Here is a 15,900-nt window from a genome sequence, read left to right on the forward strand (position 1 = left end):
TGAATTTCAAATGCTGTCATTTGGAAAAAAGATATCGAGAGATATCTCGTACATATAGCGCCATATACAACGCAACAATAAATTTTCTTTCTATCTATTTTATAGAACAGTAAAGCGTCACTATCTTAAATTTTCTATAAGAAGAAAATATGCTTTGTCGAATAAGATGTGCATTATCGAATAAAAAAGTGAAAAGGAGATTGAAAAAAATGTCATAATGTGTCGCATAATATAATAATGGTAACGTATCATATATAATAATACTCATATAATAATATTAAAATGACAACAATAATTAATAATAATACAATAATATAGCTGCTGATCTAGAATCTTTAAATAAAAATTCATTTTAAACGTAACGCAAGCGCATCCTATTTTTATTTCGCGCCTGGAATACAATAATTTTTATGAACAGTCAACGGATATTTAGCGCAGCTTCTTGTTGACTTGATCGATTTGCTCGTCGATCCTCTGAGAAGTTCCCCTGAATTTGTTCGGTTCAGGTCCAATCATTTGTATAAGCTGCGGCACCTCTTGACCACTGATCTGCGTGAAACGCGCGAGTGATTTCATGCATGCATACAACTGTTCCTCCGCGGGACTGCCATTGAAGTATTGTAGCAACGCCATCGTTAGTTCCACGGCAACATCGTCGAACACCTACGGTTTACGCATTACGTTAGAATATATATAAGAATAATATCATATGTTACATTTGTGCAAGATGAAAAAAACTATTGTTGCGACGCAATGTTGACACAAGCTAATCATCATTGAATTGCACAAGCTAATGATCATCGAATTGCAATTTAAATGTTTGCGGAAAAATACGAATATTTCAAAATTAATTTAAAAATTAATCTTTATTTTTCTCAGTGATATAAAATAATTATATGCTGTTTTCACAATTTATTTCTACATTTTCATGGAACCGTATAATGTTATGTCAAATTTAAGATTGCGATTTGACGTAATTTTTAATAGACAGTTTGAGAGTTCACTGTCATTTCAAACCCTCTGCAGGATCTGGTAGGGATTAGCATATACATATATGTATAATAATCAAAACATTATCGAACACTCGCATGTTAAGAAATCGATTGCGCGATTACGGCGCAACACACCGATAATAATTGACGACTTACCGCAGCGCACGATTTGATCTAACATGGATTTGGATAGGTACCTTAGAAATGCTGCCTTTCGGTAAAAGTCGCCGCAGATTTTTGCTTTTGTTCATTTTCTGAAAAAACAGTATCCGATTTCTGGAAAGATATCCGTCATACGCAGCGGTACTCGCTGCCTCAATTAGAGAGCTTCAAGTTCTAGTGCGCATGCAAACGAGCATTGAGTGAGACATATGATATCTTTTGAATTATTCTTTTTTATTAATGACAAATATGAAATTCTCATTCTTTTTACTTTTTGCTCGTTCGTGAAATAAGATTATCAGCAGACGATGAGGCGTCCATGTTGACGATCGCATCGACAGAAATTTATAGAGCTAATTTTTATGTGTGTGTTTTTTTTATTAATAAAGGCAGCACTTCTATCTTAGGACATACGAGCGTCACTTATACTTTTCCTACGATACCGGCAAGCACGCATTCCAAAAGCGGCATTACAAATGAAATAGCGCATCGAAGGAAATAATTTAAAAAGTCCCGGTTCATATATCTTTTTCAATGTGATAGTTCCATTTCAAGTTTGTATGAGTAAAATATACAAAAACTTCAATGTAGAAATTTAATGTACATAAAATGTACAGATTTGTAATTCTAATTTAATTAAATTAAAAAATAAATTAAAGAATTATAAAATTGAAATTTTCAAGATACCTCTGATGCGCGAGGCGCTTGCGGGTTATGAAAATGAAAGCGAGAATCGGCGAGAGATGAGTGAGAATGTTAATCGGATGGCAAGGATACAGACCACAGTTTTTACCTCCTTGCAGGCAAGATTGTGAATGATGGCGGCGCCGCGAATCTGTAGGTCTTCGGAATTTGAGAGCAACGAGTGCACTGCAACTTTGGTTGTTACCCTTATGTTGCTAATGCTTTGATTCTGATGCTGCCATTCGGATATATAAAGTAACCATTCCGAACTGCTGAGGTTCTCAAACATGTTCGCCAACTGCGTAAAACAATTAAAATTAAGTATATAATAAAATTAAGTATATAATATAGTTCATCTCAATAATCCAATATTTATAATTATCACAATTAAGATTTTTTTAAATTTTATAAAGTTAGCAAGCTATTGTTCACACAAGAAAATAATTATATTGAAATTTTTTTATATTTTTTGACATAATAAATCCATTTTTTTACTTACAAACTGCGCGAGTGGAAGTTGCTCCTCCTGTGGATGCCGGTCGATATCATAAGCATAATTCATGATGATGTGTTCTCGCCTATCTTGATGCAATAACAGGATAACATCGTCCTTCAGTGCGGCGACTGATAGTACGTTTAACAGTTTTATTCGCGCGTTACTGTCCAACGATTTATCATAAAGAACTCGACCTAATTAATTAATAAGTCAATGAAATATATATTTTTATATTGTTTTTTAAAAGCAAAGATAAAAATCGAGAATCTCCTCTTTTAATTTTTCTAAATAAAAATTCAAATTTAAACATTTTAATTTATTTAAACTTTAACATGTTCTTTTAAATCAAACTTTGAAGGATGTTGAGAAACTTGAGAGCTACATATATTTGCATTACGTTAATCACTTACCTACGAAATTCAGGAAGTTGTCACCTAGAGCCCAGGAACCCTCATTCTCTAAAACGTATTGTCGCAATTCGTCCATGCATGTTCGCTCTTCATCATTTAACTTTCCCTCCAAGGCACTTATCAAACCTTCATATTCTGCCTGTACGTTCACCAAATCCTTGAATACTATTGGTGGATCTCGATAGCGTTTTTTTTCTTCTTGCTCACGCTTTTCATCTTCCTCCATCTGCATTACTCGCTCTGACGGTAGCATCTCCGCATTTTCTCCATTAGCCGTCTGCTGCTGCGTCCCACCGACCGCATCTAAGAAACAAACATGAAAATTTATTTTCGTAATTCAAAATTATTTGGGAGTTTATATAAAAAAATATATCTATATAGCTCTTTATTAGTGTCCACTAAATATTAATACTATATCGAAGTATGAAATAATTGCGTCATGAGATAGAACTAAACATAATTTATTCCTGCTAAAATCACGTACTTTCATGTTCCGCCATATCTGCACAACAATTGCTTGGACCGGTACTGTTGCTGTCGCTGCCTGTGGTCTCTTTACTGCCCTTTTCCTTCTTTTCCTTCTTCTTCTTTTTCTTTTTCCGATCTTTCTTTGCTAGCTTCTCGTTAATGACGTTCCTCCGTTCTTCTAACGCGATCGAATTCAACCTGTGTTAAAATTATTGTAAAATAGCAAAATTTAAATAATAATCTTAGAATTGATTGACATACGAATCAATACCTTGCTTCTTCAATGGCTGTGTTCAGGAGTTGATACTCTGGCGAAGCTTCCCTTTGGATTCTCGCCTCGACAAATCTCTGACCGACTGTGAATCCAGCACTCGCGTTACTACTTAATGTTTCTATCAATGGACTTAAAGCCTGCCCGATAGGTCTAAAAATAAATCGGAACATCTCTCATTTAAAAATAAGTTGAAAAGTATGTATTTCTCGAATTTAATATTAGATATTAAATAATAACAATAATTAGATAATAAGACATACGTTTGTAATATTTCTTCTGGTAGATCAAGAATATATTTGGGAATGCCCTTGCCCACCAGGAAATTGCTGAGCTCCTCTGTGAAGGTATTACAGTTGTACTTGAAGAGATGGTACGTACCTGGTCTGAAAACGCAAAGTAGTTGGTTATACAAGTCCAATAATTCTCCGAAATAGCAAAAATAAATAAATACTATAAATAAAATCAAATAATTCTCACGCGATAAAATTAAAAGATTCTCTGAAAAAGAAGATTTATATAAAAATATATAAAAATACAAGATATTTTTAATAATAATTTAAAAAAAGGAGATTTAAATTATTTAAAAATAATAAGCTATAGGTCAAAAAGATATAGGTGTCAAAAAACATCTATTAAAAGACGACTATGACATCTACCTTGTATATTTCCAAAACTTAAACTCTATTTTTGTAGAATGACACGTTGGAAGACAAACGATATATGCCGAACGAGGCAATTCTTGACCGATGATACTTACGCGAATGTGGAAGTGCCCAGGCCGTTTATGTACTCCAGGAAAACCGTATAGGGCAGATAGGTCTCGCCGAGCTTTTCGATTCTCTGGGGCTCCCCTAATTCCGTGCCGCCCTGAAACACGAAATGCCGACGTTCAAATCGCGTTAAAATCACGTCCGGAAAAATCGCGTCGCGTCGACAATGTCAATTTCGCGACAGCTGCACCGATTCGGCAGCGAGTTTCGTTCGCCAGAAGAGCAGAAGGAAGGAAGAAAGAGAGAGAAAGAGAGAAACAGATTGGGAAAGGTAGATAGAGAATGTACCACCCTCTCTTGACATTAGTAGGCACGTAATTTTAGAACTACGACAACTCCGCACTTCCCTACGAAAAACCGCCGAAAATAGACGCCCACGGCACGCGTTAGAGGTGCGATCTCGATCTCTCCTAGAACGCAAAAAAAGGATGTGACGGAAGTGAAGAATGAAGAGAAACCGGGAAGAAGCGGGAACAAAGTGTTTATTACATGTTCTGAAGGTTTTGATGGAATTGGATCTTTTGAGAGGATTGAATCGCATATATATGGAGATATGTCAATAATGTGATACATAAATTCTATTTATGTCAAAAGACATAACGAATTGATGCGTATTGAGAGATGTGAGAAATTCAATAACAAATTCAGAAACAAAAACACGAGGTCATTTAATAATCTTGAAAATAGCATAAACAAAAAGTATAGATTTAATAATGCTGATGGATAAAATGTTTAATAAAAATGAAGATAAATCGTAGAAAAATTTTCTCAAAAGTCAAGATATGCAAATAAGAATTGATGAGTATTACGGGTGAATATTATTATATTTAATTAGTATATTAATACATCAAATTAATTGATCGCTAAATTTTGTGTCTCTCTCGAATTTAAGAAAGGCTAAAAACCGAAATCTAACTGTATTATTTCACAAATTACAATTATTGAGAATCATTCTAATCACGGACGAAAAATTAAAAATCTAAAAATTAGCTTTCAGATTGACTTTTCGATTCATCTTCACAAATCTTGGCTCTAAAATCGCATTCTGTTCCCTTTTAAGCGTACCTCTAGATGACTCGATATCGCTCGACACTTTATTCACTCGCGCAAAATGATACCGATGCGATTCACTTACGTATCGGAAAAATTCGCAAGATCACCGATCGGTGAGAAGAAAGGAGAGGAAAAAAACTTTCGCGCGACTTCCTTCAAGAGCGCTTCCGAGAGCGGGAAACGACTCGCACGCGGACTGTCGGCCGCGGGTGCTCGGAGATGCTGCGGCGGAGCCGGCGAACGAGACGCCGACGATGAAGGATGATCGGAGCACGCATGTAGCGGCGCGCGCACTTTCGACGATTTACATTTGCCACCCGAGGAAAAAAAAGATGAATGATGCGATAGCGATAATTTTGGAAAGAAATGTCGCATCTCTCTTAGAAAGAATTGATTTTCACAATTTCTGAACGTATGAATGTATGAAAATGCTTTTCATAATAAAAAGAAAATATTAATGTTGATTTTGACCAAATTTTTGAATAATGTTTTAAAAAGGAGATGATAATGAAGAACGTGAGACCAATCATGAGGAAATGGGTGAAATTTGAAAGAATGGGCATATATGTCACGAACAGCTGATTGCAAACGTTGTATAAATGATGAATTATGACAGTTTTTTGTCAGAAAAGGAAAGCAATAACAATTACGTAGATTATAACGTGTTCTATGCACATATCTTGCTCTCACATAAAAAAAGGTAGAAAATACGTAAAAAAAAGCAAACGGAGGTTGCAATGTGTTTCAAATAGAGATAATCGTGTCTAAATACTTAGACAGATAATCATTCATCAGCAGACATTCGTAATTAATTTGCAAATAATTAATCACCAATTACTTTGTTAATAACTTTTGTTAATAAATATATATATATATATATATATATATATATATATATATATATAAGATAAGATATGAACATTTTTATCTTGGAAGAATATGTTAGAAATATGCAAAATAGCATTTGAAATATGGAGTCGGTCATCTTCACAGTTTCGTGGGTGAAAATGAGTGTGACAGTTACATCGGTTTCATGATGTCGTAAAGTAACGCGTGTTACAATTATGCACGCGTTAGTCACGCGTACTCACGCGTATTTAAAGCATGTTAGTCGAATAAAGTAATACAATTGTAATGATTTCACTGCGTTGTTTTTAGACGCGCGTCGGTGTCGCGATTATTAAATGAAATATATTCAATGTAGCTTTAGACAATGTAACTTCAGACAGACACATTCCTTCTAAGTTTTTTAAAGCACTGTTTAAACTTACATCAACCGTTAAAATCATCATATCTATATTTCTCTATACAAAAATATAATTATTTAATACCACACCGATAACTTGGAATTTTATTTTTAGTGTTCACTTCGATTATCTACATTCATGTCGTAGGAAAATATGAACGCCTCTCAAAACTTGATATTTCCAGAACCAATTCTTTTTTTAACTCGTTAAGAAGAGATAATCAAGTTATTCGAAAACTATATCTTCTCCCGCTGTATTTTAATCTCGAGTAATTTTCGCTGTTTCATGTCTCATTTTTCTCCTCCGGAGAGCCCAAAACTTTAAGTTTGCCCGGACTCGAGTGAAGCACGAGAAAATTGTTTCAGGGAGAACTGTTCTCTAATTTCACCATCTATATATATCTCAACGAAAGTTAACGCAGTTAATGCCACACAGCTGGAGCAATTAGTTACACCGACGATTGGAAAACATTTTGTCGCATGCGGGATGTAAGCACGGGATAGACTTACCTTGCCGGCAGCCTTCGCCTTACGTCGAATCTGGATGCGTAAAGTATAAGACGGGAAGAGAGTCGTAAGAAAGAGAGACGAAGAGCAATTGTAGAGAGAGCAAGAGCAATTGTATACGTGCGTGCCAGTGTGCGTATGTGTGCGTGCATGCGTGTACGTGCAGCGGGGATTATTTTTGGATCGGACCGCACCAAATTTAGTTCCCGCGCGTATCTAGCGTATCGTATGGCCCGTCGAGGGACTCTACCGCTCTACGACTAGGCCTTCCAATCGGTCACGACTCCGGGTCGCGAGTCGACGATGCATCGACGTTCCCCGATAGGTCTCTGTGCACCAAGCAGCGACGGGAAGCAGCGGGACCATTAATTCTCTCGCTCGTTGATAGCGCGCCCCGGTTATTTATATTGCACTCCGCCCGCACCCTCCCCCTCCTCACGATGTCGCACGCGATGACGGTGAAGCGCATTTGCCTCACGCACGAGTTCACCCCGAAAACACTCATCGAGAAGAATGATTCGGAATTTTTTATCGGTACAATCATGTAAAATTCTTAGATTCAAGAATACGAAAGAAGAATAATATCTCCGATATGGAAAAAAAAATCTGTATTTTTGCTTCGTCCAAGAGAGTCTTGCTTCTCGACGAATTAAGCTAGGTTTGTACAGCAATGTCTATCATTATTTGGATGTCAAAGAATGCAGTGTAATATTTCTTCATATGTCTATCTATCTGTCAGGAGTCTCCTCATGTTATTAATATTACACTCAATTGTGCAATAACGTGTAAATGAAAAGAAATGTTGCTGTTTACTGTTGGAAAATACTATGAGAGATAGAGGAAGAGAGATCTAATATTTATTTAGCAAACAGAAATCTCGCTTGCAGCAGTTACTCAGTGGCAGGATATGATGTTTAACTAATTTATTGTTGATATTGGTGGTATTTGATGTTTCTCTACTCTATGTTTCTACCGCGCGAAAAAATACTCACGAAGAGAAAAGAAAGCACTCGGGTGGAATATCGAATACGTCGCGATGAGGACCATCTGCGTGACTAAATGAAAAATCTGCGTTTATATTTCTTTAACATTCAACGCAGACATCGCTATCAAACGATCGATCGTATCCCGATAATCGAACTATACGATTGTGGAAAAGGATACTTACAGGTCGGACACTACTGATGCCGGCAGGACCGAAGAAATATTCCCTTCCATATGTGACTATTGCCGTATGCCATATTCCATCCAACTGACGACCTGCAAACAGAATGGAAAATTAATATTCTAATGATAACAAATCGAAAGAAAATGTATTTGCATAGAATTATTCGAACACATTATCATATATTTATATCATTTTCTTAATGTAACATTTTTTTATTAATGAATAAAGTCCTTCTTAGTAATAAAATAATTAAATTAAAAACATAATTTAAATTAAAGTTGATGAACAATTAATAATTGTAATGATAATGTGATAATATACACATACAAAATAAGAAGAATAATAATATTTATGTAATAAATTAAATTATACTGATTGTGAAACAAAAAGGGAAGAAGAAGAAAATTAAACAGCCGTTTTGAAAACTAGGAGATTAACTGGATTCAAATTTTCAAATCCAGGAAATTCCTTGAGATTGTGTAAATTTATTCTCTATTTTCATTCCGGGCGTGATCCAACAAAGCAACCTCGAGACACGATTAAGCTCAAGCTCGCCGATACTCTTATTCAAGGACCGACAGAGAGAGATGATAATAATCATCGCGACTTGTCATCGCGTAAATACAGATCTAGGCATAAAACGCGAAACTCGCGGGCCCGGATAAAGCTCGACTTACTCGTATATGTGCCTTCTTCGACCTAGTTCTGCATCGCGGAAATAGCTAAGTACATCCGCGTACACACGTCGTTTTGTGACTTTCTTATTGCACTCGGGCCTCCGAGTGTCGACCTCGCAAGAAATAACCTGGCCGTTATAATTACTTCCAGAACGATGCGCGAAATGAAACGCTGTCGACGCTTGTGACGAATCTGTGGCTGTGAAGCCACAATCTCATAATTCTCATATGTTGCAAATACAATAGAATATTTATGAAACAATTGAATGCGATATATTCCTTCGTTTCAATGAGAGGATATTTTTTAAATTTCGCGTTCATGTTTTTTCCATATAATTTATTTGCGAAATAATCATTCCGCGATATTCGCGAGTTTCACTTGACATTCGTTCGATCCAGGAGGATTGCCAATTTATTTAGATCGAATGAGGCTTTTTCTCAGTGTTGGAACAAACCGCGGGATACCAATCACGTATACATACTATGCACTCTATGCACTCGAAAATAGATGCACGGAATGCTCGAAAGTGCGCGAGCGAACCATGGACACGTGGCGTAAACTGGTCCGCATATGTGCTTCGTGCCATTCACATGGAATTTTCTATGTATTGGGAGCATCCAGCAGCATCCACTCTGGCATTATTTCCGGTTACTTCCGCATCTCGTTGCACATACGCAATTCTTTAAATTATCCCGAGCATATTGTGTCTACATGCACTTCCACTATGAAGGAGCAAATAATCTGTGATTGTCATTTTTATTATCGTTATTTTTATTCTCAAGTTTCTAAGAATTAAATATTTACTTTTAATATCTTTGATCGCAAATTTATTTATATTATATTACTTATTTTATATATTATATTATTAATTTTATATATATATATATATATATATATATATATTTCACGCGCTTTTTTATATTTTATCTTTATATCCAATGTGATTTACGACTTGTAATTTCTTGACACATTTTTATTGCATCCGATACACATGCAGCGCAACGCCAACAATTAGTCCGTTATGAGAATAATCGATAAACGACGACACGTAGCCGCTCTGAGTCATCATCGCCCAAAGTGTCACCGATTCCTTCGAAGTGCTTGTTTATATTTAAATCGTCTTTGATCCAAAATCGTCATATAATTTGGCAAGAATCGCGCATGTCATCATGTGCAAACGACATTCGATTTCTCTTGCTGTAGAGTAGAGATGAGAAAGTATTGCGTTGAGCTAATACAATTGTGAATGAGTACAACGATAACGATATCCAAGAATTATGACTATGCATGACTGGCAGAATTGAACAAGAAATGATCGATTATGTTAGCTTCCTTTTTTATGAAGTTAAACCTGCATATAATTCTTCAATATTAAATATATACTTAAAACAAAAATGGCCATAGATTTATGTTAGATTTCCAGATTTATGTTAGAGAAATTTTAATTGAAAACAACAAGATAAAAATTCTTGTAAAATATTGCCTTACTTTATATATGTCAAATAAAACTTATATATTATATGTCAAATAAAACTTATATATTAGTTTCTTTTTTTGTACGTTTTTCACATTTCTTTGTTCTCCATTTAATTCAAAGACACAAAATTCTGATCCTCTGCCGTTTTTGTAACGTATATAACAAAGAAAGATGTTTTCCGCCACGTTACATCTTTAAATAACATTCCGCCAGCTCAAGGTAAAACAGCTCAAAATTGCGTCCGATGAAAACAGCGATGCATAGCATTCTTCTTCTAAATATTGTTAGTCATGTGTAATATTGTTAGTCATGTGTATTAATTGATTCAATCTTCGATCTTTTAAATCAATATGATTTGACATACTTTGGAAAGAGTCCCTCTCACTATCTTTCATTATGCCTATAAATTTAGCTTTAAATTTAGAAATTAATTTTTGAAAGTACGACAAAAATTAATAATCTCCTATGCGAAGTGTAAATGCCATGAAACATAAAATCTTTCTGATAAAATCCAAAAATCAAATTGAAAAAAAGATAAATATAGATTAATAATTTGCATGAATACTATTGTGTATGATATTATTTATCTATTGATATTATTTATCATATTATTGTTTCATCATATTTACCTATGAGCATCGGCGACATTATTGTAGCCATCCCTTTGGTAAGATCGTAAATGTACAACTCCACTGTCGTCCTCACGTCTTCCGAGTCTTCCATATTATTCTGAAAAAGAATATTATTTATCAAGTAATACATATATATTGTCGCAAATAAATAATATAATTGCTCTAAAAATTCAAGCAATCTAAAAATCCAACATTATTCGCTGAATATTCCATCAAATTCTTTCGCTCTTTTATTCTTAACTTTTATATCTATTGACGTCAAAATGTCCACGTGTCTGTCTCCCACTTATCCATCGACTTTTTCGAATTCGATTTTTATATCAAGTTTATATGCCAAGTCATTTTTATATCAAGTTTATATGCCAAGTCATGTTTCTCAGAATGTTGAATAATAATAATAATAATAAAATGAGCTATAAGACAGATTTCCTCAAAATCAGGATAAATTGAAAAATATCCATCAAGAATAAACAACCGATACAATTAGTCAAAATATAATAACCGTATCATTAGCCAAAATGGAATCAAAATAATCGAGACGTTTTGTGAAATAATTGATAGAATCGATTCTATCAAGAACGTTTTTCTTCAAACGGTCGGAATGTTCATATCGAAAATTAAAAATAAACATAAAATCTCAATCATTCTAAACGTTTCGACATACCTTAAATGTTGGACTTTGCCCTACGTAACTCGAAGACGCAAATACACTACTCATCGCGAGCAAGCAAAGAACTACGCTCACCGCATTTGACCTAAAGTCTTTCAAAAAACACCCTTTTCTGCGTTATTCTAAAAAAAACGATGAAGAAAATGTTTTGTATTTTGAAGCGACTTCAAATATATCGCTCGCATATCTAATCGACCACAGCATATAAAGAAGGTTATAAGTGCCAAAAATAAAGATCTCAGGTCAAACTCCTCTAAGATAATCTCTATCTATATCTTGAATAATTTTAGAGAGAAAATCTCCGCCTTCGCACGTTATAACAATATTATTATTTTTATTAACAATAATATTATTTTTATTCATCATAAATAATCTGATAAATAATATCCAAAGATCTGCATTATTTACGGAATAATTTCGGAATTTTTTTTATGAGAAAATAATTTGGAAAATATAGCATTTTCTGTGACCTATTCTACGTCATTTGAGATTTAGATAATGTAATAAAAGTTTCTTTTATATAAGATATTTCTATCGTGTACTTATAAAATCTTAAGATATTTCTATCGTGTACTTATAAAGCTAAATGCAATAGTTTAAAAAAAAGAAAAATTCGTCGCAGAAAATCATCTAATACGATATAACGAGATGAGCATTATGGATTTCACGCGTTATAAAACCGCGATGAATCAGCAATTTAGACGCGTTTATGTATGTACGAGATGTCACGTAACTATCAGTCCTTTTATTAATGTAAATCATTTGATTTGTTCTCGTATAATTAAAAAAATATCGACAAATTCAGAGGAATCCAAATATTTTTCGATCTATAACAACTATAAACAGATCTCATCAAAATTATTAATTAAAATTAATAATATATATATATATATATATATATTTATTTATTTAAATTAATTATAAAGTTTTTATATATATTTAAAAAAAACTGAAATATCAAAAAAATATTTTAATAGAAAAAAGTTATGACAGGAGTTTATAAATTAAAATAGTTATGAAAACGCAATATTGAGAATTATAATCAGAAAACATACGATAATTGAAATCTGCATATAAACAAAATGAAGATAGTATTGCGTATGCATATTGTATGATCGTAAATATGTAGTAACGAGCATTAGATTGAATCGACGTTGACGTTTGTATGCATAATTTGAATGATGTCAGTAATGTGAATGATGCCAATGATAGACTCGCGAAAAATATATTCGGTTGACAAGATTAGAGATCATAAGATTTTATTAGACTTTTTAAAAATCTCCGTAAAGTTCAACGAAGCATTGGAAAAAATCTAATTTATTTACATTATCATATGAATAAAATTTATAATTTTACAGTATAAAAATTATAAATTAATAAGATATTAATAGAAAATTTTAAATGATGTAAATAATAAAGAAAATAGTAACAAATCAATATATTTAATTGGCTTCGTCAAAATATCACTAATTAAAATATCAATATCATCAACAAAATTAACTGTATTAAAATTAATCTTGCATAACTTATATGACTCGAATATCGAAATTTTGAAATTCTACTCATTATGTAGCAACGATTTTTTACTAGAATAAGTTACTTTTACAAAAAATATACGCTGTTTGAAAAGAATATTAATCATGCATAAATAATAATAATCACATATAAATATCAAATTTTTATATAATCTATAAAAAAAATATTATCTCGATATTAGAATCAAACTAATATTAAGAGGCAAATTAAACAACTCAAAAAACAAATAATAAGGATAAGCAACACTTATATTTATAAACCACTTAAAAGGAACAAGAAGAGCCAATTCGCGCGGCCAAAAGCCTACCTTCCTTTCATTGACCGTTAACAGGTGGATCGATTATCGGATATGTCCTCGGTGGGGGAAGGGCAGGGGCAGCGGGCCTCCTGGCGAACGACGATCACGACGACGACGACGATGACAGCAACCGATGCTATCGATGATGGATCACGACGAGGAGAGAACTTGGCGCGCGTGTAAGTCGAGCTATCTCTCGACTAGGGATGCGTTAGATGGCTACCGGCTAGCAAATGCAACTGATCGCGCCGAAATCCTCACCGGAATACGCGGCCTCCGCGGCCCGTGGAGTCTCTCTCACGGCGCGGTAGTCGTTCTTGGCAGGAAGAAACGGTAAAGAGGTAAGAGGATCATAACGCGCGCGCGGACTCGCCTGCTCGGCATTCGCGTTCTGACGAGAACTCATGCATTCCATTAATATTTACAACGCGATTAATGGAACGAGTTGCCCGCAATTATCCCCGTGTGCGATCGATAGAGTGGGGAAACAAGGAAACGCGCGTCAGCAGGATTAAAAGTCGAGCCGCGTATACGTTAGCTGAATCATCTCTGTTGAATGACGCAGACATTTCGTCAACTCTCGTGTGCAATATGCTATCTATTGTAGGTGTATTTTTTTCGATGCGCTTTATACATTCCTTCTGATTTCACAGTTATTCCGAAATATAATGGATGTTGGCTAGAGATGCTGGCAGATACATTTTGGAGTCGCGCATCTCATACAAAAATACATTACATACGACATCATAATTCCTCGTTTTCCGAAAAATATCGAGACAGAATCTCCAAACAGAAAGAAAATATTTTTTCAAGTTCTTTTTTAAATTTAGATTGATACGCGCGTTAACAAATAAATTATAAAATAAATATTACAATCTTTCTTGGAAATCATTTATTTACAAAATTTAACAAGAAAGAATCTTCAGAATCAAAGTTAAATCGCTAAAATTATGTGTTTATTAATGCACGGTAAAAATTTGCAAAAATTGTACGACATGCAAAATTTAAGACTACTTTTACTTAACACAAGCAAGACTTTCTCTTAATAATTTTACGAAAGTAAAACAACTAAGTTTCTATCGAAACGAATATTCATATAGGCAAGCATTGGTAAAACGTGTTTCGCGTAATTACATCGTAAAATTTGTCGCCCACTGACAAAAGAGACATGCCAGTGTCTGATTTATTTATATCCGAGTACGATCACCTGGTAAAGTGTCGGCGATTGCCGGCTTCATGGCCATGACCAGATAACAATTCGCGACTAGTTCGAAGCGTCACTTTCACCTCAACGGTATGATCGCATCGAATTCTTCGCGTTGAGCAAAATTACACGCATTACGCATAATAGTAAATAAAAATAATTAGATGAAGATATTCGTACATAATCGTGATGAGAATCTTTTATTAATAAAATTCCTCTGAAAACTGAGAAAAATAAGAAATACTAAATAGATGCAAAAAATGGATGAAGTAAGAGCGACGAAAGAAAATGGTATAAAAGTATAATAAAAAAATTAGATGGAGATATTCGTACATAATCGTGATGAGAATCTTTTATTAATCAAATTCCTTTGAAAACTGAGAAAAATAAGAAATACTAAATAAATGCAAAAAATAAAGGATAAAGTAAGAGCGAAAGAAAATGGTATAAAAGTATAATAAAAATCTCATTCTTTTTACACGATATCGTTGTGACTCTCGGATAACGGAGCTCCTTATCACGTCGTACGAGTATCGCTGCGTACGGGAAAATGCAGATCGTGAGCGCACGCAACGCGCGACACGCAAGAAAGAGGTCGAATGCCGCGCGCAGCGTCGCAAGCGCGCGACGCGCATACCGATTCCTCGTATATATAGATATATCGACGGCGTGCTTTCGAAAGAGCGCCAGGGGTCGGCGTCCGCTTTCATCCCGCCGTAGCGCAGGTTGCATAGTGCGCGGAGCAACGCGTCGGAAATCGCTCGGCGAGAGAAAGCGCTCGTCGCACTGTGCGAAAGTCGCATCGGTGTCTTCGTCGTCCTTGTCATCGCGTGCGCGCGCGCGATCACGCAATTCGATCGACGGACAGCGACGGAGAGGGAAAAAAAAAGAAAGAGAGAGAGAGAGAGAGGGCCAAGTCGCACGGCGGAAGAGCGCGCCAAGCAAAACTTACCCAGCGTCGACAAAAGCCTCCCAGAGGGACGCGTACACAGCGACTCGACTCGACTCGGTACTCGCTCGACCACCAGTGGGGCAGGATGGTTGCCTAGTTAGTCGTCGAGGTCCCTCGTGCGTGTTCGTTGTGTATCGCGTCGAGCGTGACGGTGACGATTCGTGCGTCGCTCGTGCTCAGCTGACTCTTGTCTCGTTTATAGAGAGCGACAGGAACGCGGCGC

At 35.1% G+C, this 15,900-nt stretch overlaps 1 protein-coding gene across 5 annotated transcripts; it reads right to left on the reverse strand.

Annotated features, from left to right (window-relative positions):
- Positions 1-350: 350 nt before the first annotated feature.
- Positions 351-15,864, reverse strand: LOC105253761. Of its 5 annotated transcripts, none has more exons than XM_011262026.3 (12): positions 15,678-15,864; positions 11,015-11,114; positions 8,231-8,322; positions 4,244-4,353; positions 3,747-3,869; positions 3,484-3,636; positions 3,229-3,410; positions 2,745-3,047; positions 2,338-2,528; positions 1,948-2,136; positions 1,190-1,246; positions 351-663 (listed from the first exon to the last, which is right to left on the reverse strand). In XM_011262026.3, the coding sequence occupies exons 2-12, from the start codon at positions 11,106-11,108 to the stop codon at positions 430-432; spliced, it is 1,728 nt and encodes a 575-aa protein (XP_011260328.1). In that variant the 5' UTR covers positions 11,109-11,114; positions 15,678-15,864; the 3' UTR covers positions 351-429. The 5 variants fall into 5 exon arrangements, with proteins under 5 accessions (XP_011260328.1, XP_011260327.1, XP_011260324.1 ...); XM_011262025.3 differs by lacking the exon at positions 15,678-15,864 and adding an exon at positions 13,531-13,912; XM_011262022.3 differs by lacking the exon at positions 15,678-15,864 and adding an exon at positions 11,682-11,750.
- Positions 15,865-15,900: the final 36 nt, after the last annotated feature.

This window comes from Camponotus floridanus, unplaced genomic scaffold (assembly GCF_003227725.1).
Source record: "Camponotus floridanus strain SB8 unplaced genomic scaffold, Cflo_v7.5 scaffold74, whole genome shotgun sequence".
Taxonomy (NCBI): domain Eukaryota; kingdom Metazoa; phylum Arthropoda; class Insecta; order Hymenoptera; family Formicidae; genus Camponotus; species Camponotus floridanus.